Source organism: Natrix helvetica (genome assembly GCF_964273705.1).
Source record: "Natrix helvetica genome assembly, chromosome: 6".
Taxonomy (NCBI): Eukaryota; Metazoa; Chordata; class Lepidosauria; order Squamata; family Natricidae; genus Natrix; species Natrix helvetica.
In genome coordinates, this window is record NC_138553.1 from 31,968,174 (window position 1) to 31,993,847 (window position 25,674).

The window sequence follows — 25,674 nt, forward strand, 5'->3', positions numbered from 1 at the left end:
CTTACTAATTTATTAAGATATATTTTATTTGCTTCCAGTGTATTTTTTCACAATCTATTTTCTAGTACCCTGAAACAAATAATTTGTAGTTTAAATTGTAATTATGTTTAAGGTAATAAAACCAACGGCAACTCTAAAAAAACAATTCTTGATGTACAGTATTATTGAAACAAAACCCAGCAATTATAGGGTTGATTGTGGAGTTGAGAGTTACCGGGCCAACATATAAAAATCTTTTTCCTTTGTATTAATAATGCAAATAGTGTTATTAGTGTACAAGGATCTGTTATGCTAATACCAATCACAATATAACCTAATTTAAAGATGCATTCAAGAAACTTATTTCTGTAGAGATGGTCTAGACAACAAGAGTCAATTCCCAGCATCTGGAAAATGGGATGTTGATAGCTATTAAGATTGAACTAACCTACTCATCCATCACTATCCCCACCCTCAGTACTGATGAGTGGAAGTTACAAGCTGAAAAATGGCTGGTTTTGTCTCAGCTCTACCTTTGTTCTTAGTAACTGGCTTTTTAGTGAGGATTAGTATGAAAGAACCTCTCTTTTTTTGCAGGTGTCTGGTTCACATTGTTCGTTCCACCTCTCTAAAATACTCTAAAATCCGCCAATTTCAGGAACATTTTCATTTTGATGTCTGCAGACATGAAGTGCGTTATGGCTGCTTGCGTGAAGATAGCTGCCATTTTGCTCATAGCTTTATAGAGCTTAAAATTTGGCTGCTGCAGCAGTATTCTGGTGAGTAGTCACTCGGCTGGCACTGTCCAGAGGACTGCAGGGAGGATAGTTTCAGGCTTCATTGTGTGCCCTGTTTCTCTGAGCTCCTACTGAGAATGTCACCCAGAAATTGAAGAAAGACAAAACAAATAAGGTTTTGCTCTAAATTAGGCCCCTGATGGGAATAACTGGGGATCGAAGATCAAAAGGGAAGGCTGAGAATAGGCCTGCCTTTTGGACATTTGGCTTCTGTGTGCCTTGCAATAACACTTTTGCAACAATTGTGCTGAAATGAATAAGCACAGGTATTAACAGAATCATTTTCCTCACCTCTGTAGCTTTGAACACACAATATTTTGGCCATTATTGAATGGAAGAATGCAAACCTTTAGTATTCCATCCAATCCTCTCTGGATGTAGAAATCAACAGTTCTAGATAGTAGCTTTGAATGAGTTTGTGTATGTATTGAAAGAGAAGGTAGATTCTACTTCAGTTCTTGAATTTGCACATAAAAGTAGTTGGTCCTTATTTGAACAATTATTATAAGTGATAATAAGTATAATCCTTGACTAATTTGTGTCTTCTGTAAAACATTGTAGAACGTGCTTGGGGAATTGGTTTGAACTGAATTGTTCGAATCCTTTGCTATAGCGAGACAATGCTCAACCAGTTCCAATGCTCATCCAGCTAAGGGCAATAATTCCAATACTAAAAGTTTATTTTTAAATTTTAGGTGAAAGATATGTTGTACAATCCCTTATGTACGCTTATGAACATTTTGTTACTATGAAGTGTCACGTTCTCCAACTTTTGCAAATATATAGTGGATTCTGATTAAATACAAGAAAAGGAGCATCTCAGAAATGCTTGCTGATAGAACAAAGCAATGAAAGAGTTTTACTATGTTATAATAATCAGTTAAATCTCTGAAGCTACTTTTGTCATCCTAGGAATGACTCATGAAGATATTGTTCAAGAATCTAAAAAATATTGGCAGCAAATGGAGGCACATGCTGGCAAAGCAAACAACAATATGGTAACCTATCTTGTTTTACTTTAATCCTTATAAAAAGCAGAATTGCATGAATAGTTTAAAGAAGTTCAAGTTTTAAATGAATAAAATAGTCAGGAAATAAAAATATAAGAAGCTTATGTAAAATATAAGAAGCTTATGTCACTATTCTGGTGAAAGCTTAAAATTAAACTATCACAATCTAAAGCGCCTCAGAGAAGAGTAGTGTTTATATGTGGTGCCCAAAAGGGGTATCAGAGTATTCCCTGTGGAAAGATGTTCCAACTGAGAAGTCCCTTCCCTTTGGAGCTATTCAAGTAAGAACACTGGAACAAATATATATATTTTATGTAATCTGGCTCCAAGCCAATCAAGAGTTTTAACAGTCATCACTGTTTGAATCTGATGTGGAAATGGAATGACAACCAGTAGGGCTGACAAAGAATTTTTAGGATGAAACAATTGTAGCAAGAAATCCCATAACAGATTGAGTCTCTTTTGAATTGACTAAAATTCTGAACCATCTTCACAGATAGCTTAGCAAGTAACTCAAGTGAGAGGAGAGAAGTGCTTGTATAAGAGATTCTATTTGACATCTGATCTATCAAATTGCTATTGAAGTCATTGTGTCTAAGGCTCCAGCCTTAAATGGAGTTAAATGCCATGAGCCTTATGGGACTTGCCATTGCATAAATATGGATGGGCTAGATACAAATATATGATTGATACAGCTGAGGTGGTATCTAAAGAATACTATAGATATTTAAGGCTGATGTCCATACATGGTTTTTTTACACTGAACATTTTGGCAGGGGGAAGTTGAATGTCTTCTTCTAGATTAAGCCATGGTTAATCTATCATGTTAGGTAGAGCAAGCAGCCAACTGAGATGACTGATGTTGGAAAGCGGTTTTGTAGAACAAAGCTATGTCTGCCTTGCAATTTCTTCTATACCATGAAAACCAGTCTGTTCTCTTGAAACCTAACAATGTCCTTTAAGACATTTTCTTCCTAAAGTTCCTCCCCCCCCCCCCCCGCTGCTCTTGGTTTCATTCATGCTATTTAAATAATCTGTCAGGCTGATGCTTCAAATTCTTAGATGCAACATCTTCATCTTTCATTGTTTTTTTTTAAATTAAAAATGATATATCAAAAAATTTACAGAGGAAAAAAGTTTGAAAACAAAATCTCAAGATTTCATATCTTAAAAACAGCATTTTGATAGTCACACATTAATTTAAACTGGTGGATGATGATGATGATGATAGATTGAGTCTTAGATGTTTATAGTTACTGAGGGGGGAATATATTAATTTGTAAGTTATTATTTGAAAATCAAACCTTTAATTTTAAAGCACTGCCTAGTGATTATAATCTGATGCTCTTACTTGGGGGCATTTTGGAGTGCTAAAAATGTGACTGGTTAGTTAATAAAAGGTGCCAAATTCTGGAATTGAATTAAGACAATTTTTGAATTAGAACACTTAATTCTTGGCATTTTTCTTTATCATCTAGATGTTTTTAATTTCTTTTTTAAATATAATTTTGTTGGAAGTTTTAAAAGCAAGAGTAAAATAAATACAAACTAAAATAGAATAAGAGATAAAGTAAAAGAAATAAAAGGAAAAGCTAAAATGTAAAAAGAAAAATAGAAAAGAAAAAACATACAAAGAAGTGGCTTCCAATCTTTTTGCAGTAATCATAATTGTAGATTTATCTTCTTGGATAAAGCAGTGAGTCTCTTTTTCTATAATGTATATAAAATAGAATTCATCATATAGGTATCTCTAATTTCTTTTGTCATTTTCAGTTCAGGAAGGCATGCTATGACTTGACCAATGTATATTTTATAGATTGTGACTTGATGCAACTCTAGCAGCGCAGGGCAGATTTTCATACTTTGCAGCTGCCTTAGGCACTATTAAGCACCATCATACCTAAACGTTTTGAGAAAGCATGGATGAACATAAGACATTTGATGCATCTGACATAAAACCAAGGAACAGACATGAAAAGAGTAAACAAGAATTTTGTAGACTTTGGACTAAAATGAGAGTTGTAATAGCCCACCCAAAGCCAGGTACCATGTTTGGCCTGCATTGCCATCTATCTTTATATTTGCTTAAGTAAGTTGAATTAAATAAAAAGTAATCCTGCATAATTCCTTTTTTTGTGGGAAAGTTACATTTTTAAACATTTAAAAAAATTGTAGGGTAGAAAAGTGGGGAACTCTGTATGTACTACATTCTTCTTACTGCATGGTTGCCTCATGTATGTCATGGTTATATCTACATGGCAGTCTGAAGGCAACATAAGATTTGTAGAAAGAAACCAAAAAGGGATGAGAAAAAGGCTGAGACTTCACAAAGTAAATATACAGAGAAAGCATCGTTGAACTGTAAAAGATGGCTGAAATGACCTTGCTAGGCCCAGAATTTGCAGGAATTCATGGAGCAAGAAAGATGTCATTGTGATATTTTGCTATCAGACTAAGTGTACTTGGATAACCATTACATGTACTGAAGGTGTTCATGCTAAAGCGTCAAGAATAATGGATTGTTAATGGGAAGTGGGATAGATGGTACAATTATGGTACAAATTGTTACAACAATGAAAGAGACATAAAATGGATCTACTCTGTATAGGTAAGGCATGATACAATGTTGGTTCCAATTCTGGACCTGTTATCAGCATTACTCTGAATGAAAAACCAGCAATGTGGTGTCTGCACATAACAAATAGGAACCGTGGAGACCCAAATTAATGATATGCTGATATGCCAGACTTCATGACAATGTTCTCAAGAAATTTTTCAGGATATCAAAAGAAACGTGAGATTTCAGTATCACCACAATCTCACAGTAGATTTCTGGCAACCATGCAGTTGTGTAAAATTACACACTGGTATTCAGTGCTTGAAAAATAATGCTCACTCCTTTGAAGTGAGAAGGGCAGCTGCCGCTCTTTTCATCATTTGATGGAATTCAGAATAAATGTGCATGGCTTACAAAAGCAGCAAGTTTGTTTATTTAAATGTATTATACGTAGCTGCCCAATTTCCATGGACTCTACTCTGAACACACGCACCCCGGATTTCCCTTCCCATCCATAAACACAGATAAAATCTAAAACTACACAGACAGCATGAACTAAAACAATGTAAAAATGATACAAAACCCAATAGCTGCCAGGCAAAAACAGAAATACATTAATTACAGACCTGGAACCAGTCAGGTTTCAAGTACTTTCTGATCCCTAGTAGGCAGTGCCCTGTCCTTATCTAGTGTGTGTGAATGTGTTCTTCCAAAAGGTGTTGAAAAAGTTGTCTTCAGAATTGGAGTGAGAGAAAAAGCTTGTCTTGGCCAACTCTGCTTTTTCTCCTTTTTATCTGCGGTAGCAGCACACAATGCATGCTTTCAAAAGCTGGGTTAATTCTGGAAAGAATTTCTGGATGCATTTTCAACAAATGTTCCTTGTGGTTAGCTTCCGTCCAACTGCTAGTCATGTGCAGGTCTTAGTTGTTGTGCATTGAGAATTAAGTGTATTTGAAAATTGTCATCAGCGGGAGTACATTGGCAAATTCTGATGGAGATCGGTTAAAACAAAGGCAGAACATTACAAGAACTTTATATGTCCTTATATCTAAATAAAGCTGCCACATCCCATATCTCTCTAGAAAGCTGACTTACATCAATACTAGACCAATGATCTGTCGGTATTATAATGTCTGCATTGCTAAGGCTGCAGTTAAGAATCATTTTGAATCTTACTTGAAGATTCAAATATGAGTTAACAGTTTTCATGCATATTATGTAATTAAGAACAGGGCTATAAGAAAGTGGTATCAGCATGCTAGGGGAAAATTAAGATTTGCAAGAATAGTATAAAATATTGGGGGGGGGAATCAAAGGAGCAAAAATAATACAAATGGAATATCCCATTGACCATAAAACTCAGGATCTTTTGGATGAAAAGAAAGCAAACTGGGAGAGGGATATAAAGAAACATAGATGAATGGGGGAAAAATCAACAGGATCACTTCATAGTAGTGTGCTATATCACTTTGAAGTGTGCTTCTTGCCTTATTTGGAATAACAAATCCAGACTTTGCTGAGACAGAGCTGTTAATCCTGTACTTGGTACAGTTTAATTACTAACTTACAATGTACTCTTGGCCTCAGCAAGATGCTGCTGTTCCCTGATGCCTTTTGGGCTCAATTAATCTAGCGCACAAGCAACTTCTAATTTCTAGGTAACATTGTTATGAAGTTAGTCAGTCTGCTGTGTCTTGTTTTTACAAATGCAATCATGTCCACTAAATGTCTTCATACTTAAATCTTTTTCTCATGTATAAACAGAGTTTTATCTGGTAAAAGGTTGCATTGTGCAAAGCAAAGACTGCTTACTTTAAAGCTCCTGTTCAGTTGATCTTGTATCAAGTTCTTGAAAGAGCCAATTGAAAATGATGGATTAAAGTAATTATTCAAAGGGGGCCGCAGTGGCTCACATGGTAAGACGCTGGGTCTGTGCGCCAATTGCCTACTGACATTCAGGCATCCCGGGGGTAAAGATAACACCGCCCAAAAAAATGCCTTTCACAGAGGCAGCCAGCAACCTCAGTGATCACTGGCTAACGTGCTATACGCTAAATAAATAAATAAACCATTCAAAGCACTGTTTAAAGCGTATTTTCATAGGCAGATCCTAGGCAATTTCAAGGCACAAAGGCTATGTCAATTATATTAACATTTTTAATACAAATAATAAAACAAAAGTTGACTAGATTAGTATTAAAAGTAAATGTCAAAAGAATAATAATGATAAAATACAAATTTGGAGTAAAATTATTTATTGATACTGCAATTTGAAGGCCATCCAACTCATGATGACTGTGTAGTTTATGGTCTAAAAATAAAACCAAAATTCATAAACAGCCCGAAGACAAGTAAATAAAAACCCATCCAACTGGTGCCCCACCCTAAATGAATCCCAGAGCCTGAGAGCTTCCTGAATGTGTTCAAATTGGGAACCATCCAGATCTTGGAGGGAAGGGAGAGTGTCATTCTGGATGGTAGGAACCCTGACAGAAAAAAACCTGCCTCTTTAGTCCACCAGACCAGGGGTCCCCAACATTGGCCACTTTAAGACTTGTGGACTTCAACTCCCAGAGTTCCTCGGTCAGCAAAGCAAAGCTGATTGAGGAACTCTGGGAGTTGGTCTACAAGTCTTAAAGTGGCCAAAGTTGGAGACCCCTGAACCAGACGACAGTAGGGACCCTGAAGTATGCCCACTTTACCAAATCTCAAGGGCAGAAACAGTAAGAAATAGGCATTCCTCCAAATCCTAGTCTAACAAGAGGCTGTCCATTCTTGTACCAACAATGCTTATGTTCTAAAACCAGACAAGGTCAGCCTTGTAGCGAGTTTTTCTCAATTGCACTTTTGAGATGTGAACCATAATCCCTAGAACTCCCAGCTGCACTATTGATTAGGGAATTCTAGAACTAAGTCTCAGCATGTCTGGATGATGGGAGATTGAAGAAAGCTGGCATACAGTAATACACTTCTAGATGAAATTTTGCCATCCTGAAATCTCACTGGAAGAACTCCTCAATTTCCATTGTTCAGTGGAACATAAAGAGAGATCTCTGTCAGGAAATGCTATTGATGCAAAGAGCATTTTGTGTATTAAGCAAGCTTCTCCTTTGGGGATGATGGGAAATTAGCAACAAGGATTCTGGATGTTTTTATAGCCATGTTTTGTTGCGTGCTTTTTCATAAAAGAATATATCTTAGAACCCAAATTTCTCTGTTAACTTTGTTTTCTCCACCTTCCTGATTTTAGGCATCTGTCAGAACTCCCAGTTTTAATACTTTTGACCTCCAGATGAAATTTGTGTGTGGCCAATGTTGGAGAAATGGACAAGTTGTGGAACCAGACAAAGACCTCAAATACTGTAGTGCCAAAGCGCACCATTGGTAGGTACCTTTTCCTTGTCTGTTTTCTCCTCTCCCTGTGATATAGAACCTCTTCCTACGATTATTTTGGCATCTTATATTGAAATAACATATCGGTTTTATTTTTTAATGCAGTCTAGAAATATTCATAACTAGATCTGCTGCTGACAGCTTACATGCTGCTACAGTTTTGTTTCTTAGTTAACTTTGATGAAAAGTGCACGCCCCATTGTCCTAGCTTTTTCCTTGGTGGGGTTATGGTTCAGCCGTTTCGACCCTTCCTTGGTTGCCATGAAAGCTGAACTTAGTAAAAATGATCATTTTTTAATGTTCCATTATAGTGATGTAAAGCTTTTATAGCATTTGTTTTCTGCTTGCTTATTTTTTTACAACATGCTTCCTCCAGTTGGACCAAGGAGCGCCGTGTCCTGCTAGTGATGTCCAAAGCAAAAAAAAAGTGGGTATCTGTTCGACCCCTGCCTTCTATCCGCAATTTCCCTCAGCAATATGATGTAAGTAATGCTCTTCTTTGCACAACACTGCCTACCCTATCTTGCCTTCCATCCTTCCGAGGTCGGTAAAATGAGGATCAGATTGTTGGGGGAAATATGCTGACGCTGCAAACCACTTAGAGAGGGCACTGTGAAGCGGTATATACATCTAAGTGCTATTACTATTGCTTGAGGAAAGCTGTTTTACATAAAACATGCAGGAAAATGGATGCAAGAGTTCAAATGGTGAAGGAGATGCTCAGTAGTCAGTACTGAAATCCAAAGGTACCTGTCATTCAATATTGAGTGAATATTTGATACCTATTAACATATGCATTCACATTATTTTGACTGTAGTGTTTCAGAATTGTTTGGTTCCGAAAGTGACAAATATATCTTACATTTCTTTCTTTTACGTAGACTATAGGTAGAGCAACAGATATAAAAACAAGGTTGCTATTCTGCTAGAAAAGATATTAAAAAATAAACACAGCACTTAAACATAAAAACAACACAGTCACAACTGAAACCGTTGCCTTTGGGGATTACTTTTTTGAAGGTGAATAGGGCTAGAAATAACATTTTATATAAATAGATTAAAAAGTACACGTCGATGCATGCATGAGATATGCATTTGCATAGACTTTATGTGTATCCTTGGGCAAATGCTTCCTGAGAATTCTTATATACTGTATTGCCTTGGGGGGGAGGGGGGGATCTACAAAATTTAAGTCTAGTATGAAAGGAAATGTTGTTATTCCACCTAATTGTGTCTTTGTTGATTGGTAAAGTTGTGTGCAGATTTTTGGTATTTTTGGAAATATCAGTTCAATCTGTTTCTAACTGGAATGTCTGTCTCTTTCCCTTGAACAAAAAGCCAAAATATTTTGTTTGCATATGTGAGTGATGAGTAAGAACAAGGGAAGGAGTTATAAACAGATCATTTTTCTAATATACATGAATGGTTTTAATTATAGAATGGAAATTGGAAACTCCAACATAACTTGGGGGCGTGATCTTTTAAGAACTGTAAAAGATTTCTTTTTTCATGGTAGAAATCTTTCTTCAACTTCTCTTAGGATATGTGATTGAATTTTGTGCCCACAGATGTCAAACTCATATCAAGAAAACCTCTTTGGGGAAAAAATTCCAAAGTCAGGAAGCCATTTCTATCTTTCTGCCCAACTCATTCACCTGATATGCCTTTTTTTCTCTTTCATTTTAAGAGAATGTATGGAGAGGAGAGTAAAACAGTGAAGTTTGAAGACCTTGCCTAGACGGTTCAGTACTGCTTAATACACGAGGGGAACATAATGTTGAGGCAATGCATGCTCATATAAACATTATCTAATTAATGTAGGAAAAATGTTGCCAAATAGACTGGTTTAATGTCTCTGTTTAGTATAGTGGCCAACCAGATCCTTCTGTTAATCCTACAAGTGAAACTAAAGGATCCAGCTTTGCATTGCCAGTGAGAGAGCGAAGTGGGAGGGAGGGTGACACATTGGTGGAGACATGGCCTTCAGGGATAACAAACTTTCAGCAGACAGGAAAAAGAATTTTGCCTTCATGAGAGCTACTCTTTCTGATTAATAATGTTTTTAAAGCTTTTTACAAAACATAAAAACCACATTCTACATCCATTCTTCCCATTCCTAAGACATCAGTATATCCCATTTTGTTTATCGTCATACATACTTTCCATTCGTTTTACACTTGCAATTTCCTCTTTACATTTATAATTCTTATAACCTAATATTACATATATGTATATATTCTACTTTCGTTATTCCTGTTCTCTAACCAATGATACCATTTATCCCATACTGCATAGTATTCTTTATCTTGTAATTTAAAAGTTAATTTGACCATTTCCATGCAGTCCATTATTTTTTTAATTATCATGTCTTCAGAAGGTATGCTGTCTTAATTTCCAATTTTGAGCATATGTTATTCTTGCTGCTGTCAGTATATGAATTATGATATTATGGATTTGCTTTGCAAACGTTCCTCTAATTATCCCTAACAAAAACATCTCCGGTTTAAATTGAATTTGAAGGCCTGTTATTTCTTGCAACCAGGTTCTTATTTTATTCCAATATATCCTCGCTTCCAGACAAGTCCACCACATGTGGTAGTATGAACCGTGTTCATGTTTACATTTCCAGCATCTCAGGCTCAAAGAATGAGAGAGCCATTCTTGCATATTTTTTGAAGGTAGAATGCAGTTCTGTCACTTTGGAAGAGAAGAAGGAAGGCAACTTCCATTCAGCCAAACCCTATAATGCAGGGGGTGCCATTGAATTCTGCACAATAATTGCTTTTTTCCACATTTTATGCCACATTAATCCTGTTATTCCCTGTATAGGTAGCTATAGCTGACCGTTCGAAGTTACAACAGCACTGAAAGAAGTGACTTATGACTGTTTTTCACACAACCATTGCAGCATCTCCATGGTAGTGATCAAAATTCAGATGCTTGGCAACAGGCTCATATTTATGACACTTGCCGTGTTCCAGGGTCATCTGATCCCCTTTTTGATCTTTGGACAGGCAAAGTCAATGGGGAAGCCAGATTCATTTAACAACCTTGTTACTGACTTAAGAACTGCAGTGATTCACTTAACAACTGTGGCAAGCAAAGTCATAAAATGAGGCAAAACGCATTTAATAAATGTCTCCTTGGCAACAGAAATTATGGGCTCAGTTGTAGTTGTAAGTTGAGGACTACCTGCATATCTTTTGTGACTATTAATGATCAGAATGTTGAGATTGGCTCATACCTGAGGCATGTGGATATCATTGAATATGTGTACTCCTGTGGTAAAGCCTCCAACTGAAAGTTCTTAACAAAGACAAACCTCAGAAAAATGCAGAATTTTACCGTGTTTCCCCGAAAATACGACCTGTCCTGAAACTAAAGCCTTGCCACATTTTTCACGTGGGCAAAAATATAATCCCACCCCCAAAAATAAACCCCCTGGACAACCCACCCCCCCCCCCGGCCAGGCAGAGCACCGCTCACCGTCTGGAAAGGGGGTTTGCCGGGTGGTTGCTCATGAGCTTGGTCACTTCATGGCTGCTTCGCCCCTGAGGCTGTGCCCGGCTCTTCAGGAGCCAGTTCACAAGGGAGCAGCTACCCGGCAACCCCAAAACAATAAGCCCTCCCCCATAATAAGCCCAAGGCCATATTTTGTAAGTAAAAAGAAAATAAGACACTGCCGTATTTTCGGGGAAACACGGTAGCACATGGTGCAGAAATAATTCCACATGAGATTTTCTAGGGGCCATCTTGAAGATTTGCAATAACTGACTATACGTATGGCCAAGGCTATTATTTTTATCACCTTTTCTCCCTCCCTCTGGCACCAAAATGTGCTTCCATCATCACAGTATATATAGGGCTGAGGATGCTTACCTTTTCCCATCCTATATGCTAAAGAACATTCTTCTCGCATTTGTCAACAAGCATGTAAGCAGAGAAAGGGAAAAAAGATTGAGATAATTAAACCTCCTACTTGCCCCATAAGCAAGCAGTTGGAGAGCTGAATGTACTATGCAGTAATTCTAATGGAAAATGGGATGCTCGTGCTGCTTGTTGCATTTTCAAGTGAATCATGTGCAAACAGAGTAGCAGCAGCTTTGAAACCTGTAGTAAGTTGCACTCCTCTAAGAAACCACATATGGGCAGTAGGTTGCCCCCATACAATCACTACTAGATGTGTAATGAATTCACAATACTTGGCATATCTTTTCCTTGCTTGATTTTTGCCAGCTTAATTCTCATAAGAAAGTAAGTATTTCTGAAGGCCATAATTTTTTCTGTTTCTTCCCAGCTCTGTATTCATGCCCAAAATGGTAGGAAATGCCAGTATGTTGGAAATTGCTCCTTTGCCCATAGCCCTGAAGAGAGAGAGATGTGGACCTTCATGAAAGAAAATAAGAGTGAGTGGAATATTTAAATATGTATATATGTATGTGTGTGTGTGTATGTATGTATGTATGTTCGGGATTTATTTATTTATTTGCCTGTCTGCCTTCTGGTTCTCCCCCCCTCCATCCCCATCTAATAAATGATAATAAATGATCAGTGTCAATATAACTGGTTTCCAGTAAAATATAGTGTGAAAGCTGACAAAGTTTAACTAAGATTTAACCTTGTATGAATATTAGGTCAATAGGAAGTCAGTATAATCTGAAACAGGGATGTTTTGGAATGAATATGCAGATTCTGGTTTCCTGAATTCATGATTATCACCAGAATAAATACCCCCTTGAAAATGTCCAGGTACTACAATAAAGATTTAAATTAGCTTCCACTGATATTAACAAAAGGTATTTGAACTTCATTACAGTAGAAAGGAAGTTGGCAAGGTAAAGAAGAGGAAAGTTAGCTCTGCCTTTTCAATAGTGGCTGCTTTTGAAAACGTCCCAGGATGTGGGGATTAGGCCAGATCCAGGACATGAAAAGGGGTTTGGTTGAGGCAGGATCTGGGCTGAATTGTGCAACCGTTTCGAAGCAGCAGGTCTCAATATTCAAAAGGAGCTGCATTCCTTCTACTTCATTTGATAAAATATGTTAGACTGGCATCTATTCTATATGTAAGTCTTCAGATACTGTAGCTGAATGACAGCACATCTGCCTTGCATGGAAAAGATCCAAGGTTCAGTCCCTGGAATCCTGAAGCAGGGCTGAGGAAAACTGTCTGTCCGACATCTGAAGAGTGCTGTGTGAAATTGATTAAGATTCTGACTTGGTAATAAAAAGCTTTTGATGTTGGCAGCCAGATATTCCTGTTTAGAAAGATTGTGTTGGTAGGATGCAAAAGTGTCTTTAGCTAATCCAGCTAGTGTATTGTTGCAGTTTTGGATATGCAGCAGACGTACGACATGTGGCTGAAAAAGCACAACCCTGGAAAGCCCGAAGAGGGAACTCTTCTAACATCACGAGAAGGAGAAAAGCAGATCCAGATGCCCACTGACTATGCTGACATGGTAGTGTCCTATTCTAGATAATGTTGTGATACTTATTTTTATTTTGCACCTAAATATTTTTAAGATAAGAGTGCTACAAAATGAAACCCATGTCAGCAACTTGCATCTCATATAGATCTTCAGTGCAGCATTTTACATGCTCAGCTGCTGCTGTTTTTGCCATGATTTTGCAAAATAAGATGGCACATGACAAGGGTCATCCCCAAGAACTGTTCTCATTATCTCTAAAGCCCCACACACAACTACATGATGATGTGATGAAGTGGTTGTCAGCTCATCCACTTATGAAAGCAATGTGAAGAAAAGAATCCTGCCTACCTTTTATACTCTTGCTTTAAATCCTGGTTCTTCTCCATGTGCTCTGTTGGAGATAGTGATGCTCTGATCTCATTACACAGGGAAGGAAGTTTAGACTGTCACGTTATACAGTATCACAGATAGAATGATTGTGTACCCTGGAATAGAAGGCTGATGGCACCTTAATAAATTACATGTTTTCCTAAGAAGCTCTGAAGATCTCAGAAGCCAGTCAGTATATACATTTTGTTAACACAAGATTTGTTCACTAGTAAGATACGGAGTTAGGTATTTCTACATTTGTTGATTGTATTTGGATAGAAATCAAACTCGTAGGATTTTTTTGCAGAACAAATCTTCCTGTGAAACAAATGTTACCCTATTACATCAATAAACACATCAATTGTAGCATAAAACTTGAAAATGTTTAGTAATTTATACTTTTGGTGATGCATCCAGCAGGTCTTGCTCATTCAAGTAACCAAGTGGAAACAGAAAAATATGTGCCACATTTAACAGAATCATTATCTTGAGGCTCCTAAGTATTTTTCAATCCCTAGGAAACTTTGACTGTTTTAATGGTAGAAATTGTTGTGCTGATACTCAGTTCTGTTAACGTCAGTATGAATCCTCAAAAGAACAGTGGATTTAGCCATGGAAAAGTAGTTTTATTCAACAATAAAGGACTCTGCAACCATTTTTAGAGCAGTTATCAGTGTAACCCAGTAAAGGCATAGGACTGTATTCTCTTGTTTTTCTGGTGGCTAGATGGGTTACCATTGCTGGCTTTGTGGGAAGAACAGCAACAGTAAGAAACAATGGCAGCAGCACATCCAGTCTGAGAAGCATAAAGAGAAAGTCTTTACATCTGAAAATGACTCCAGCTGTTGGAATTACCGTTTCCCAATGGGAGAGTTCCGGCTGTGTGAAAGGTACAACCCATAACATTTCCCCTTTTTTAGATCATATACTATTGCAGAGCAGGGGGAGCATGTGATTTTTTTGCTTTCGTTTAACTACAGTTTAAAGCAGGGGTGTCAAACCTGCGGCCCGCAGGCCAGATTTGTCACCTGCTAGCCCCGTCCCCACCCAGTTTAGCGAAGGGGGGGAAAGTCACGATACGTCAAGTGACGACGAGAGTTTGACACCCCTGGTTTAAAGATAATTATCTCTGCTAAGTCTGTGACTCACATTGAGAGATATTTCATGGCTGTAGGTAAGTCTTTAAATCAGTATTTCTCAACCTTGGCAATTTTAAGATATATGGATAGCAACTCCCAGAATTCCCCAGTATGCGAGCTAGAGAATTCTGGGAGTTGAAATCCATACAAGATTGTATGGCTGTATGCCAAGGCTGAGAAACATTAACTTAAATGCAGAACTTTTCTGCCAAAGATCGGCCTAAATATGCATTCAGATATAATGTTCTGACCTAGGCTTCCCCAAAAAGTACGAAGCAGATTCTTGGTCCCAACAAAACCCCTTTTATTAAATGAATGTGAATTCCTCTCATTCACATCCAGCAAAGGCCTGGTAAACAGTCTTTCAAAGTGAAGTTATGACCACAGACCTTATCTAGCTTGGAAAGCTGCCATGTAAATATTTTCCAAACGTAGTGCTGTGCAAGGAAAGTCTTGGCACAGAGTCTTTGAGATTCATAGACAGATCTTTACACTCCTGAAACGAACGAATGAACGAACGAATTGTTTCCTGCAAAGGCTCACTCCTCTTTCACTCTCTTTTATTTCTTATGGGAGGGGCCATTCCCCATCCACCTGTGGCTTTACTCCCACGTCAACCCTGATTTCTCAGCTGTTCTTTTCTTCTGGCAGCTCTGCCCATGCGCACACTAGGAACAGGCTGCATTGTTCTTCTGCCTCACTTCTGTCTAGTTCTGAAGACAGCTGAGAACTGCCAGACAGCCTTGGCCTCACCTCCTGCCTCTGATGCAGAGTTCTCGTCCGAGCCTTTCCCAGCCTCCAGGATTGGCTTGTGTTCCTCCCCACCCCCTCCTCACTGTCCAACTCTGCTGCCAGCTCTGCTGGCTGCTGGCAGGCCACAACATATAATATGCTCATGTCCTTGTTTACCAACTAAAGAAATAGTGTGTTTTAAACATTATATTCTTACGATTTGATATAGGAACTGTGTTTATTCTTGAGCTGATGATTTCAGAAGCTATACAATCTTGCTCTATAGTTTCTCTTACTATTGATCCTTTAGTTAATCTTCATGATTGATACACCAACTTTCATGTGATTTATTTGAAAGTGACCACTTTGTCAGCAGAACATTTTGTTGACCGATCTAGATTCCCATGTGCTAGAATCTGGATTGTTACTGAAAAAGCTGTCCCTTTCATGCTGTGGGCCCTGTGGCTTTAGGGAAACATTGTTCTGTAATTTAAAATTAACTTTCTGAGTTCGAATACTAGAGAATTAAAGAAGAGAGATTCCTATTTAAAAAGTTGACAGTTGTGTCCTCACTTCCTACAGGTTCCAGAAAACAAAAGGCTGTCCTGAAGGAGAGAAATGTCTCTTTGCTCATGGACAAGATGAGTTGACAGAATGGCTTGATCGCAGAGAAGTAATGAAGCAGAAACTGGCTAAAGCTCGAAAGGATATGCTGTTGTGTCCTCGAGATGATGACTTTGGCAAATACAACTTTCTATTACGTGATAGTATATAATTCTGGGTGGTGGTGAAAACGAGCAGCCTTTTCAGAACTGGAGTAAGATGAAGCTTGGGCAGTTACAAAGAGCCTGAAAATTGTTCCAATACCGTGGCTTTGATTGTAAGATAATCAAAATGATTCACTAATGTTGAATGAAATTAAGGATTGAATCATCAGTAGCCAGTGGACACAATGCTTCTATCATTTTATTTTCCAATTTTTTTTGGTCAATTACCAGCTTCTTTTTCTCTTTTACTTTCATAAAAGAGAAGATGGTGGTTGTTGTTTTTTCCAACCAGATTCTTATTTTGAGCATTTACTTTTTGATGGGATATTGTGGTATTACAGAAGCACGCATAAAGCGGGGAGATACATCAAAGATACAGGGTTTTGTTCAAGCTAGACACTTGTATGCTGGGTATTTATGCTCACAAACCAGTGTTGAAATTAACAATACAAAATGTTAAATATGAATAAGATATAAGCTTCCCCCACTTCAATCTGGTTCTAAAACATTCAGATTATTCTGGTGGTTGCTTTTAAATAATAGTAGCAAAGTATTTACTATTTAATACTACTAAGTGGTAATTAAATACTAGTAAAGAATACATTATGTCTTTTTCTCCTTATAGCCAGAATTCCATCACAGATGAAAGCAAAGAATTTTAATCCTGTCACATGACATTAGAAAAGCCATTGGCTGTCTTTAGAAGCAATTAGGTTTTTTTCATATTAAAGATTATTTAAAATACACTAGATAATTGATGATTGATTTAGGCCTTGTACGAATATATACATGTCAAAGATAACTTTTATTTCTGATGGTATGTCAGCAATCACAACAGTTAATTTTTGCTTCTTTAGAGAGAACTTTAAAGATATCTGAGAATTTTCCTGTACAGGAACATGGGTTTGTGCAGAGAACCTGCTTGTTGAAAAAAAATAGTTTCCCACTATACATGTAGCAGTCTCTCTAGTAGGTGCAGTTCTGGTGGCCCTGAAAAAACAGTGATGATGGAAATGAGATGGAAGGATTTAGTTTGTTATCCAGGAGTGGATTTTATAAATCTGATTGTGCCAAAGAATCAGGTTGGTAAACTTTCTTTGGCATTAATAATTTAGCGCTAATTATAAAAGTATCATTGTAATTTTGATCTCAAGGGGGAAAATAAACATTTTCAAAATAAATTTTAAAAATTCATCTGTTTAATTTAAATTGCAAATAAAAAACTTGCAATTAAATGTTTCATATCTCAAACAAATAGAAGTTAAATATAAGACTAGAAGATTGTTTCTTCCCCTTTTCTCAAATAAAGAACAAGAACATTTTCTCTGAACCTATATTCAATGTACCTGTGAAAAGAACTTCAAGAGGCTGTAATTTAAAGCATCTTTACTAGGAATTAAGTTCCACTATTTAGTGGTCAATTGATCAATAAAGTCATAAAAATATGATAATAATATTTCTCAGAAGAATAACAGATTGTAGGGAAAAAAATGTCACATTGTTTGATGTGATAGGAGGAAACAAATGATTCATAGTTATGGATTTTGCAACTGTAACCAAAAAACCCTCAGCATTTTTAGTGCAATTATCTATTGGTCTGATAGGGAAGTACATATATGTTTTGGGTATATGGTGCTACAAAATTGGCTTTTATACTTTTGCAAAGTGGATGAAGGCATGGTGTAACCTGAATATGAAAGTTTCATGTAAAGATATCTATCTAAAATCTGTAGGCTTGCTTACAAAATGCTTTACTCTTAATGAAGTGTGAATGCTGTAGAATGTTATACCTTTCTTCTTTTGAAGTAATATCAGTCAAGATGATCTACTTATTCATATGAAGAAGAAAAATGATATAATAATTATAAAATGTATAATAATTATAAAGGAAATGCAGTTAGTAGGAAGAATATAATGTCAGTCTCTTTTTCTGCTATTATTGATATAGATAGATTATTAACATTTGTCTGATAACTTTAATTACTCATTTCTACCTATCACAAATGTTGGTCTAAAATCATCTGTTTCCTGAATAAAAGCAAGTATTTTTGGTTTATTTTAATGGTGCAAAGATCAGCCTTTCCTGAGAAAAGCTTGGATACTTTTTTTCTAAGCTTTGAAGAAGAATATTTTAGCATCATGCACCTAATGTCCTCCAAATGTGTTAAATTGCTACCTCCATCGTAAATACTGAACATGGTAATTGACTGTGTTGATCTGCAATGAAAGAAATTGTCCATCAATCTAGAGGGTGCCTGAGCAGGGAAATTTGCGTATGGGGTAGAGAATCTTTGTATTTCTAAATATTTTAAAAGTAGTTATGTTCACCAATTGTCATCTTGTGTGGAACCCATACATATCTGGACTGAAACTGTTTAAACCAGCCTCTCCCCAGTTTGATTGTTATAGAACTGGCAACAAGATTTTTCAGATTCTGTTATATGCTTTCCATTATCCTATCCTATTTTTATAAAAGGAGTACATTTTTGTCTCTTGCCTCACTAATTAAATGCTGTAGTCTTAATTATTGATTCTGGATTAAATTAAGCCACAGGACCCCAGTTGCAATTAAATGAGCCGGATGCATTCCTTCTTCCCATGCATAGATGTGTTGAGTAAGTTACACAATACACTATTATCTGTTAAATTTGTTGATTCTATTTCTCTAAGAAAAATGAAGGTAAATAAGAAATGGATGCTTAACATTCTAAACTGTCTGCTGAATCTAGAAATATAACCATACACTGTGTCAATCCAAGATATATGCATTTATTTAGATTATAGACCTAAATAAAATGTTTCCTTTAAAAAGTAATTAAAATTAGTTGTAGCCTTTTTCTACCCTCTTTAGTACAGCTGTGCTGGAGGGGGGAAAAGGCTTGCGGATTATGATGTTAGAGCACAGTGGGTGCATGTATTCTGGGCATTGCAGTGGAAATTTTCATTTTATTTCCTGATATGATAATCTGGTATGTGGTGTTGCAGTATTTTGTTACCAGACTTGTTCTAATGTGTATATATGTACTCCTTTCATAAGACATATATACCCAGGTATTAAATATATCACTCTATATAATATTATATATGTGTGTGGTATAAGGAATCTTTATTGAGAGTTAAGGAAAAGGACTCAAGCCAGGGAATAGAGCATCTCTCATTGAAAGAAAGAAGGTATGGGGAAAGGATGAATATGTCTCTGGAATTCAATAAAGCATTGATTATTATCCCCACTGGTCACGAATCTACTATTTTGTAAACGCCTGTAAAGCTTATTCACAGAAATAAATATTCAGCCAATGAGGAAGTAAAATCTGTTTATTGTTTTGAGGAAGGAGATACCAGACAGGGGTAGGGGGTTCTGTTTTGTTTCCTTTTCTTTTGTCAACCCAGAGGCTACAGGGATCATCAGTTTCTGCTATATTACATCTTGCTAAATCCTGCAGCATTTAAGTTCAGTGCTTTGAACAGCTGAATTAAAACAATAAAACAGGCTATAATTAACTACAATTTAATAGGTTGGCAAGGAAGGGATTTTCAGAAAGCATTTGAGTATGATGAAATGTTGTCATTGATTGTATTTATTAATAAATACAAAATGTGCTTCTGAAATCTTGGAATGACCTATTATTCTTTGTATAAAAGTGATTCCATGTAAGATGCCAAAGAGAAAAAAAAGCTGACAGGCTCCTTTCCTAGACCTAAAAATGGAGCAAGGTACATTTGAATGGGATGCTGGTTAACCAAGCTTTTACCAGATTGTCCCTTAGAAATGTGAGGAAAAAGGAAAGCGAAGGAAGGGAGATGCTTTATTTCTAAGCTGGGTTTGTAATAAGCTCGAGAGTCCTACAAAATATCTATTAATATATTTTAAGAATGCCACACCTTACTATTAAAGGGTAATAATATCTTTCACAAAGTCCAGTAATCAAATAATACTATAGATGTCCTAATAACATTCTTGTTCTTAATAAATTTGTTTCTTTTAGCCTTTGTAATAGAAAATAAAAGTGTGCACTTTGAACCTTCATCCTGTGCTTTGTATACTGATGTTACCCTTCAAGTAAAATGCTAACATTGCCCTCTGTCTCTTATTATTTAACAGAACTCACACACTGGCTAATGACCAACAACATAACTCAGACTGGGGCGTTTTATGGTCTGCAAGCCATATCCAGCCCTTTGACTGTTCCGATTCAGTCTGCAGCAGCCAGGGGTGGGTGTGGGGAGCAGTGGCAATAGACCTGATTTCTTATATGGCCCCTTGGGAAAATTAATTGCCCACCCCTGGAGTAACCAGTAAATGGCTCGATTTTGTTTGTTGTAGACCAGTTGTTTCACTTCTATTGGGTTCAGTCTATATTTTGCTAGCTCTTCCAAATGCTTTAGCCAACTTTTCTTTGACCAGATTACAACTACCAGGCATGATTGGCGAGACAGTTGATAAGGAGGTGTCTGAAATGCCATGGTCAATACATCTGAATTGCACTACCAACTATAGACTAGTTGCAACATCTTTTTTTTAATCATTTCATCTTATATTTTGTCATAAATTGAAATTTCCAATATTTGATGTGCTTTGGAAAACTTTGAGCAGGGCCAGCCAGGAGTGGGATTTGGGGGTTCGCAGAATCTTTGCTAGAGTATTGCCCGAACCCGTGTGAACCCCTAGCAACCCACCCCTGACTACTAGCGTAAAAAAATGGCTGGTACTTTTTTATTTACCTTTTAAAAATGTAACATGCACTTAGTCTTCCTTGCAACACCTGTGATGTCACTACTCTTTTTTTGGGGGGGGAACATACATTTGGACAATGTTTTTAATTACATGAATATTAGTCCTTTCCATGGACCTGATTACACTGCTTTGAAAGTCATTCATGCTCAGTACCAGTCCCTGAGAACAGAAGCTGAAAAATACACTCGCTCTCAAGTTCATGAGAACAAAATGGATAGATTGTTCTTTGGTTTGATGTATTTCATTATTGCTTTTAATCAATGAAATGAGAGAGAGGGATCTTCTCATAGTTCCTAGTAAGCAGGGCAGTGGATGGAAAAGTAACCTTTCATACTCCCCCCCCCCCATTTTTCTTTCTTAACCCCTGACAACTGACAACATAAAATGTCCTTTTATATGTCTGAAAGAAGAGTGACACGTATTCAGAGTGTATTGCCATTAACCGTGACAAAATTGAGTGATATTATACTAGGGTGGGAGGGAAGGACCCATATTTCTTTCAACCATCATATGTATATGGATACAACCCATTTAGTCCATTGCTGAAGTGGAAGAAGTACAAGGCTTTTTTTCAGATTTTATTAAATTTCAACAAGAGATGATATACGAAAAAGAAAAAAAAAACGAAAGAAAAAATTGGAAAACAGGGAAAACGCAAGATTAGGAATGCAGGAGGGGGAAAAGGGAGGGGGAGTCAATAAAAGTAATTTCCAACTTTCTTTAGAATAGATGCAAATATAAAATACAATAAACCTTTTCCTCTAAAATTAACCACACCACCTACTACTTCTATAATCATGAACAGTTCTAATCGTCAAACCCCAAAGTTAAAATTTAATTTCTTTGTTTCCAGCAAAAAATAATAATAATCCAAAAGGGGTTTCCAAATGGAAAGAGCTAGGCAACCCCTTTGTTTGATCAAAGCAATCAATGTTGCCATCTCCACCAACTCCATTAGCCTCTCTATCCAGATGGGCAGGCTTTCAAAAATTCTTCCTCTTTTAAGAAGGGAAATTACAGGGTTACACTGATACAGATATGGGAAGTGATGCTTGTTGATTACTTGTCACATGCACTGCTGAAGGATACTTGCAACAATCATGCAACCACATTCCTGACATCCCACTCAGAATAGAGGGTATTGAAGTAGCGGATAAACAATCAAGTCTTAGTCAGTGCCACGTTGCCAAGCCTTACTGAGAAGTCTCATGTTCTTCCCTCATGACATAAGGCTTCTTAGCCTTTGGTTGCCCGACGGCTGCAAAAAGTAATCATGAAAACGAACTATCCTTGGTCAGAGATCCAAGGGATGTTTTATCCATACAAAAGCATTTGTTGGTTTATTTTACAGGGTTTATATGTTATTCCAGTCATAATTGATTCTGAACAACATGCAGTTCTCCCTTTGTAATTCAGATCAAAATAAAGTACAATTGAAAAACCAAACCATACAAATCACAATATAAGACTTGGAGTAATTGCAATCCGTTCTTTTCTCTCTCTCTTTTTTTTTTTTTTTGCTAGTAGAGGGATGTGGTGACCCAGTGACTAAGATGCCGAGCTTGTTGATCAGAAGGTCGGCAGTTCAGCGGTTTGAATCCCTAGTGTCACCTAACGGAGTGAGCTTCATTACTTGTCCCAGCTTCTAACCAACCTAGCAGTTCGAAAGCACGTAAAAAAATGCAAGTAGAAAAATAAGGCCCACTTTTGCGGCAAAGTAACAGTGTTCCATGCACCTTTGGCGTTTAGTCATGCCAGCCACATGACCATGAAGACGTTTATAGACCGCGCTGGCTCCTCGGCTTAGAAACGGAGATGAGCATTGCCCCTAGAGCTGGAAAAGACTAGCACGCATGTGCTTTTAACTTTACCTTTAGAGGTATTTAATCTTAATCTTCTAGGACTTGTATGAATAGCTACACTAATGCCACCAGGAGACCACCATTCAAATGTGTTTGGGGAGACATTGCTCCAAAGGAGGGGGGGCTGGAATAAAGAAGACATGCTTCCTTGGCCCCTATTTCTATGTGAAGAAAACCTGCCTATTTGTGAGAAGCTGGTCCTGTGTGTATCGAAGCTTCAATCTGTGCATAGCTTTAAAGGTCTTTAAAGAGCAGCACACTTATGCAAATCAATAAGCAATTCTGTCCCAAAAGTAGCAGTGTTACATGGGTGCAGTGAGAAAGCTGCTCCATTTTGGTCTAAAGGTAGCTTCAAAATGCTTCTTAAGGACAGCCCTATATACAGCACATTGCAGTAGTCAGTATCACTATAGTAGTCGAACTAACTAAAGCATGAGTAACTATAAGAAAAACCCTTCCACAAATGGCACGTAGATGGAACTGTGTAGAAGCTCCATGAGAGAATGTTTGTTTTTGTGCTTTTCAATTTCTAAATTAACTGGCATGCAACCATGTATTTCTAATCTGATCCAAATGCTTCAAGATAATAATGAACCATCATATTTGGCAATGTGCTAATATAAATGTGTCCAAGACTCTAGCAGCTGTACTTTCTTTTTTCTTTCAATTGGGTTTTAGGTTTATAAAACAATAGTTTTCATGCTGGGTAACACTCTCAGAGTCTTTTGCTGTATGTTTTCTGTATTTTTTTTCCATTGAAAAATGTTACCACTAGCTTCCCTCTGTTATGTGTCTTTGGTAAATTTTTTGCTTTTTACTAACCTTATCTTCTATCTGCTCAAAGATAAATATTAATATAGGTAGTCCTTGATTTACAAGAGTTCATTTAGTGACCGTTCAAGGCAGCCTGACTTTGGCAGACCATTCAAAGTCCTGTCAATTCTGATGCCAAATATAAGAGTTGGGTGGAAACTACAGAAAGACATTCATTCTAAACATATTTGGAAGCACAGAGATTATTATTTCACATCTTCTAAAAGGCAATTTTCTTTTCAAAATTACTTGACTGCTATAATAGCAATGGAATCTTTTTAAAATTAGGAACATTCTGTTTTCTTTCTGTTTTTCTGTGTTATTCCCATAGCTACCTAGTATAACATTGCTACTGTGTTTTACAAAAGAGTCTGTGAAAAATTAAAATTCCTTGAACTTGGGATAGCCTGCTTGTGATAAATATTTCATCACAGATGCTCTGCTGTAGAACAAGTCTAGTCTTCTTCAAAAGACAGCCTTAGTCTCTCAATATCTTTCATTAAGTATCTCTCTCCTCACCACCACCCTTCTTATTGTTTTTATCCCTCGCTCTTGTCTCTGCGATATGTCAATTAAATAATCATATATTTAGCCATTATAGGAGCAACTGGGCAGTTCTTTTGTTTATTCTCCAGAGACAATATCTCCCTTCATTTTTGAAGCACGGCTATTTAGAAGTAGCACACCCACAAGTGCGAAAGGAATAGGAGAGGTAGGGCAGAGGTTTTACATATAAGGCTCTAGGCCAAAGAAAGATTATGGAAAAGACTTAGAGGAGAGATGCCAAGGAGAAGCTGAGGCTTGTTTGCATTTATTCTGAGTAACTTGCGTGCAAACGCAGGATGAGATTGCAACCTAATTAAGATGTTTTGTCTATAATTGTAAATTGTATTTTCAACCACAAAGCATTGTCCATTTTAAAATTCAAAGGCAAAAGTAGTTAAAATTAGTAGATTTAAGTGATCAATGTTTATTGTATACCAAGATACAACTTTTGGAATAGAGCCATAATTCTGACAGCAAGACTAAATTTAAATTAGAACTACAGTTACTTCTGTAATTAAAAGATGTGTTCCCTAAAGAGTCACTCTCCTGTTTGAAAGCATAATACAAGACTTATTTAGTTATTATTCTTGTCTCTCATCACAATCTGTGAGTTCTCTCCCACCCAGTCCATAGTGGTAAGGGGTTTCATCCAGTCTCAAGGCTGACTTCAGTCATAGTAATTTAACTTTTTATTAGTTTATCAAAGTATAAAATACAAAGGACAAAAGATGGAAAAGTAAGAAGGGAGGGAAGGAAAAAGAAGGGATATAGTTTAACGGGAGGGGGGGAGGCATCGACTTCCAACTCTCTTTAACACAGTAGATAACATTAAAACCACAACCTTTTGCCTTTACACAACAATAAGTGCAAGCCATTTCATGGCTTCAGTCTTATGATAGATTCCGGTAACAGATTGAAGCTCATCCAGTTCCTTCAACTTTAGTTAGGACTTCACTATTACTTAACTGTTATTGCAGCTCATCACATAGATGTTTAAACTGGATCTAGCATTTTTATTCACCTATCATCAATCTGGAAAAATATAATGGCTTATACGATGGAAAAGGCTAGAAAAAATATCAATAGTAAAAATGAATTATCTTATCAAATATTAGTTCAAATGGTCCCAATGAGAATGGAAGAAAATACATTTAATGAATGACAAAGACAAATTAATAAGTTTATTTGCTCAGATAAAATACTGAAGATCAAACTCAAAATTCTACAAGATGCAAAAGAACATCTATTTGCTATATGAAGTTTTAAGCTAAACGATTAAGATAATTTTGAACTGGATTAGAGATTGGATCGTCGGCAACATTAGGTTATGTGGTATATATTGTGATAAGATTCTATGAAATGTGATTCAGAAATTCAGCTAGTCAGAGATTGCATGATTGAATGAATGAGGAATTTAACAGGACCATTGAGGAAACAATGAGATATCAAAAACCAATAAATATCAAATCCATTCGGAAAAAATCGGCAAGTTTTTCATTAATATATTACTCCAGTATTGATTGCTTCAATGGATAATACATATTCAAAA

General features: G+C 36.8%; 1 protein-coding gene across 13 annotated transcripts in view; it reads left to right on the forward strand.

Moving 5' to 3' along the window:
* The window catches only part of ZC3H7B (zinc finger CCCH-type containing 7B), a 68,917-nt gene extending 48,723 nt beyond the window's left edge, over positions 1–20,194 (forward strand). For all 13 annotated transcript variants that reach the window (XM_081957659.1, XM_081957669.1, XM_081957668.1 and 10 more), the window contains exons 16-23: positions 577–758; positions 1,689–1,774; positions 7,594–7,727; positions 8,113–8,218; positions 12,034–12,142; positions 13,062–13,192; positions 14,258–14,421; positions 15,985–20,194. In XM_081957659.1, the coding sequence (XP_081813785.1) occupies positions 577–758; positions 1,689–1,774; positions 7,594–7,727; positions 8,113–8,218; positions 12,034–12,142; positions 13,062–13,192; positions 14,258–14,421; positions 15,985–16,177 (1,105 nt within the window). In that variant the 3' untranslated portion in view covers positions 16,178–20,194. The remainder of the gene's footprint in view (positions 1–576; positions 759–1,688; positions 1,775–7,593; positions 7,728–8,112; positions 8,219–12,033; positions 12,143–13,061; positions 13,193–14,257; positions 14,422–15,984) is intronic.
* Positions 20,195–25,674: the final 5,480 nt, after the last annotated feature.